General features: G+C 38.1%; 1 protein-coding gene across 1 annotated transcript; it reads left to right on the forward strand.

Annotated features, from left to right (window-relative positions):
- Positions 1-1,855: 1,855 nt before the first annotated feature.
- On the forward strand, positions 1,856-3,337 carry LOC310991919 (nuclear factor 7, ovary-like; the record flags this gene model as incomplete). The annotated part of the gene is made up of 1 exon (XM_083979848.1): positions 1,856-3,337. The coding sequence occupies one exon, from the start codon at positions 1,856-1,858 to the stop codon at positions 3,335-3,337; it is 1,482 nt and encodes a 493-aa protein (XP_083835974.1).
- Positions 3,338-5,617: the final 2,280 nt, after the last annotated feature.

Consider the following 5,617-nt stretch of genomic DNA (forward strand, 5'->3'; position numbering starts at 1 on the left):
ACCTTCCACTGGCCAAATGGTCACTAAATGTTCAAATTTCACCACCCAGTCTAGCAATTGTTTTGTTACTGACGAGTGAAGCTAATTTACATGGCACTTAGGTGATGGTATTGTACGAGCATATGGCTTTGTGGCTGACTGTGGTAATTACCAACATAGCTAGTATTTACCTATAACATTTTATAAAGCTAGCTAACAAGCTGATGTAAATGTGCAGTCATTATCATGTAACAGCAATAGTATGATTCAATCTTTCAAGCCTGACTGACTTATATACCTGGGTGAATGCATGCATGTATGTGTATGGCACTATGATAATAAAAAAAGAAACCCAAGCCACTGACATAATTTGTGAAACCATTTCCATTATAAGGATTGATTGATTGATTGATTGATTGATTGATTGATTGATTGATTGATTGATTGATTGAGTAGTTTTATTTTCAGAATTACTTCTGAAATTTTTCTTGCATCCAAGACACTTGTTCCTCGTGACAAAGAAACATCACAAATATAAACACAATAAAACACCAAATCAAAACACCAAACAACCATCAAACAAGATATCACATCAAACAATGCACCGAAAAAAATACAATACAACAGAATAACAGATAATAACAATAACAGAATACGAACGTTATGAATATCACTGTTATAAAAATGTAAATACAAGAAAAACTGAAATGTCAATGTTGAATCAGAAATAAAATTGCATCAAATAGAATCAGAACATCCCATATTATTGTTCTCATTGTGTTTGTTTTAGGATTTGGAATTGACTCTGGAAGGAGTGGCACAGATGGAGAACATTTCAGAGGAGGAGTATGTGCCTCAATCTCGTCCAGACTCTGATGAACCATGGGAAAGTTTGAGACCAGGGGGTAAAGGCAAAGGTGGGAGAAGAAAGGAGAAAGGAGGAGGTCACGCTGAAGGTTGTGCTCAAAAATAAAAACAAAACTCTGCTTCATCACTTGTTGATATAACTAAAACTAAACTGAAAAAAAAATAAAAAAAGAAAAGTGGAAAAACTAAATAAAAACGAATGAAAATTATTTTTAAAAAACTATGGCCTGATAACCTTGCTCTGTGGACGGTATGGCGGACACAGCTGGCTCCGTGTATGGCCCCCTATAGCGGGGTGGGGTGTGGGTCATAAGTGCCATGATAAAGTAGTAAAAATATATCAGCCTACTTCAAAATACATGAAGGTTTGTCTTCAATTTGTTTTTATTTACCATCTTTACAATGAATTGTACATTTCTGTTATCTTCAACCATGTGGATCTTTGTCCTTCATATTGTATAGTATCCTAGTTAAAACATTAGTTTATTTAGTCTTAGTTTTTTGATCCTTTTGATTATTACATGAAATTTCTATTCTTATATTCTAGAATCAGACAACAGACTTTTTTACTCTCTGGTTTCTTTTATTTGCAATGATAATGTTTATTAACAAACTGACATATAGTAGCCTATATGTTTTATTTTTTTCTCTTATTTCAGTTGAATTTTTGTTTGAATCTCCTGCTTTGTGTTTTTCTTCATATTATATTACAATAAAAGCAGATGTGATTACCCTGATGTTGTTTTGAAAATATTTAACCAATAAATGTAAAAGATCCACATGACTTTGAATGAATGAAACAATAATGTAAAAACTGCTGCAGATAAACAAGAAGAACAGGACAGGTGACATTCAGTGACACAGGTAGAGAGGAAGTGAAAATAAATCAGACAGTGTTGATCGGAGCTGAGACGCCATTACAGGGAGTGAGATCTCTACTGGAAAACACACGTTCAGAGGACTATAAGAGGAAAGTTGTGGACTCAGTAACTTGGTGAGTTTTGCTGAAATGGCTGAGAAAGCTGCTCTCTTTGAAAGTTTCCTGAGTTGCCAGGTGTGTTCAGAGACTTTCAGAGATCCTGTGTCTCTGGGCTGCAACCACAGTTTCTGTTCAAGCTGCCTGAACAAATTCTGGGAACAAGCTGAAAACAAGAACTGTCCCATCTGTAAAAGGAAATCGTCAAAGGATTATCCAGATATCAATCTTACACTAAAGGATCTGGCTGATTCCTTTGCTGGGAGCCAGAAAACTGCATCATCAGAGACGGACTCCATCTGTGTTGAGGGGGAAAGCAGTGGTTCACCTGTGAGAAAAAGGAAGAAGGAGGATGAGGTGGTCTGTAGTAAACATGAAGAGGAGCCTAAATTGTTCTGTAAGGATGAAGATCGAGCTGTGTGCACCGTCTGTGAGGTTTCTCATGACCAGAGTCACAAGGTTGTTCCTGTAGAAGAAGCAGTCAGTGACCTGAAGGAGCAGCTGAAATCTGACTTAAAGTCTCTGAAGGACAAGAGGAAAAAATATAAAAAAGTGGCGAAAACATACGATGAAATGTTTCAACACTCCAAGAAGCAGCTGTCGTCCACAGAGAGGCGGATCAGAGCAGAGTTCAACAAGCTCCACCAGCTCCTGAAAGAGGAAGAGGAGTCCAGACTGGCAGCTCTGAGGGAGGAAGAGGAGCAGAAGGGGAAGACTATGAGCAGAGAGATGAAGATGATTGAGGAGCAGATCTCCTCTCTGTCAGACAGTATGTGTGCTGTTGAAGAAGAGCTGCAGAAACACAAGGCGGCGTTCCTCAGCAGTTATAAAGCCACTCAGACCAGAGCCAGAGCCCAGTGCTCACTGTCAGATCCACAGCTGCTCTCAGGAGCTCTGATAGATGAGGCCAAACACCTGGGCAACCTGTCCTTCAGAGTCTGGGAGAAGATCAAGGAGAAGGTCAAAGAGAAGGTCCACTTCACTCCTGTCATCCTGGACCTGAACACTGCATATCCCATCCTACATCTGTCTGATGATCTGACCAGTGTGAGAGATGGAGACACAAAGCAGCAGCTTCCTGACAATCCAGAGAGACACACTCAGTATCCCAATGTTCTGGGCTCTGAGGGCTTCAGCTCAGGGAAACACAGCTGGGAGGTGGAGGTGGGAGATCATCCTGGCTGGACTGTGGGTTTGGCTAAAGAGTCAGTTGACAGGAAGGGAGAACGAGGAGCTTCACCAAAAGATGGAGTCTGGTGTTTATTGTATGGTGATGGAAAATACACCAATGGTGTTGGTAAGCCTTTGACAGTGAAGAAGAGTCTCCAGAGGATCAGAGTCCAGCTGGACTATGACAGGGGGGAGGTGTCCTTCTACGACCCTGAAGACATGACTCACATCTACACTTACAGAGACACTTTCACTGAGAAACTCTTCCCATTTTTTGAAATTGGAAAATCTGGTGATGCTGAAACCTCTGATATCAAAATCTGTCGCGTTGAGATCAGTCTGTGATGTTCAGGTACGTTAAACATGATGGTTTCAGGTTTAGTAAACTCTAAACTAATTTTTCTGTCATTTTGTCTTTAAATCACAATTAATCAGTATCTCATTAGACTGATCAGCAGTCTAGTTTAGTGTGTATACTGTGTAACATTCACTGAAAAGTTTTTTTTTTTTTGGATCATGTCCATTTTTACCATTATGATTAACATCTGAGAAGACTTAAAACAAAATGCTGAGAGTCACATGATCATCAAGAGATAAACTTGTTCACATGTTTATTGTACTGGTTATCAGCATCTTGTTCCGTGTCACACAACATAATAGTATATAGTTGTTTATCCACACATCCACTGTACTGATGTTTTGATTTTCTTTCCATTTTTGTGGCTGTTTGTGAGCAGTTTTAGTTTTAAAGCCTCACATTATTTTTTTATTTTTTATTATGATTTCATCACTTATTGATCTGTTGTTTTATAGTTGGGAAACAGGTGCTAGTAATGATACATTTTATCATCAGATGTTTAAAATGAAATGCTAATTCCTGTTAAACTGTCAGACATGTTTGATTCTCTATCATCATTACGACAATTTCCGTTTCATCTCTCCTTGTGCTTTTTTCTTCACAATGAATTAATACTGTATCTTGGTTAAAACATGACTCAGTTTGTCCTGATTTACTAAAGCTGTACTACACAGATAGACAATGAGGGTTTTGCATTTAGACCTCTCAGATAATCTTGTTTAAAAACTGTGTGATGTCATGGAGGGATATGGGTTTTGTTATATTGTGTTTCTCATAGATTGATACCACATTGCTGTAAATTATGGTATGAATGTCTGTTTTCTATTTGATTTAAAAAAAATCTTTATTGTATTTAATTTACTTGTATTATTTTAAATTCATGAGCTCTTATGTCATTTTTTGTAAAAAAAAACAACAAAAAAAAACAGTGATGTCAGTAAAAAGCAAATGTTATAGAAAATTTACAAAACTATTCAAATTCATGAACTGTGGCAGAATTTTGTTTAATCTCATTTAACAACTTCACTATGATGCCACAACTTTTTACTGCCTGTTGAACACGTCGTAGCAGTTGTTGAATTACACATCAACTGTGAGTGATCACTGTTTGTTCTGTTACCTGAACACCTGAGAAGAAATAAAAACACCCATTCATTCATTAGATCTGGCTGCATGCAGCATTTATTTGTTCATATTTTATATACGGAGAAGGACACTCGCTTCTTATAAGAAATAGTACAAAATGGATCAACCCCTTTTTGACACGTGACTTAAAAACAAAGTGGAGGTAAACATAATATGGAGGTTTCTGATAACACCGAGACGACATGCATGTTCCATACATATAAATACACAGTATCAAATAATGGATCCAACTTGCAAGCAAGTGACAACAGAGCAGTGTTATCTAAAAAATGTAACAAGGAAGCTATCTGCTTTAAGGCTCCTGCAGCTGTCAGTATATAAAATACAAAGTAATGGAGAAAGGACACATCCTTGTGGTGAACCAGTGTTAGAGACCAGAGTTTTAGACAAGACCCCATTGACTAAAACCTGCCGTGTCCTGTTTGTTAAAAAATGTAAAAGCAAGGCTAAAAGCTGATCAGGCACATTAAAATAAGACGCTAGTCTCTCAATTAAAATATGTCATTGAATCTCAAATCAATCAAATCAAATCAAATAGCCTTTATTGTCATTGCAGCAGACAAGTGCAACGAAATTTGTGGTGCCACATCCATTCCAGGGCTAAAACAGACTAAAACAAGCTAAAAAGGACAACCTCAATGACACTAATGTATACTCATACAAGAAAAAAATAAATAAGTAAGTCATCCAGTTATTAAAAATCAGGATTATAATAAAAACCTGTAGGAATAAATAGATATTGTACAATAACATTAAGAAAGTGCTGTTTGGTGCAGTGGTGCAGGGTTATTTATTTTGGCTGGTTGCTGTGGTTAATAAGTCTGATGGCCCAGGGGTAGAAGCTATTTCTGTGTCTGTTGGTGCGTGACTTGAGACTTCTGTATCTTCTGCCAGAAGGAAGGAGGGAGAACAGACTGTGGCCTGGGTGTGACTGGTCCTTTCTTATTCTCCGGGCTCTGCGGAGGCAGCGGGAGGTTGCAGTGTCTTCCAGGGTGGGCAGAGTGCGGCCGATGGTTCTCTCTGCCATCTTAATCACTCTCTGTAGGGCATTTTTTTTATCTGCAGCCGAACAGCCACAGTACCGCAGGGAGATGCATTATGTCAGCACGCTCTCGATGGTG

Source organism: Trachurus trachurus (assembly GCF_905171665.1).
Source record: "Trachurus trachurus genome assembly, chromosome: 9".
Taxonomy (NCBI): Eukaryota; Metazoa; Chordata; class Actinopteri; order Carangiformes; family Carangidae; genus Trachurus; species Trachurus trachurus.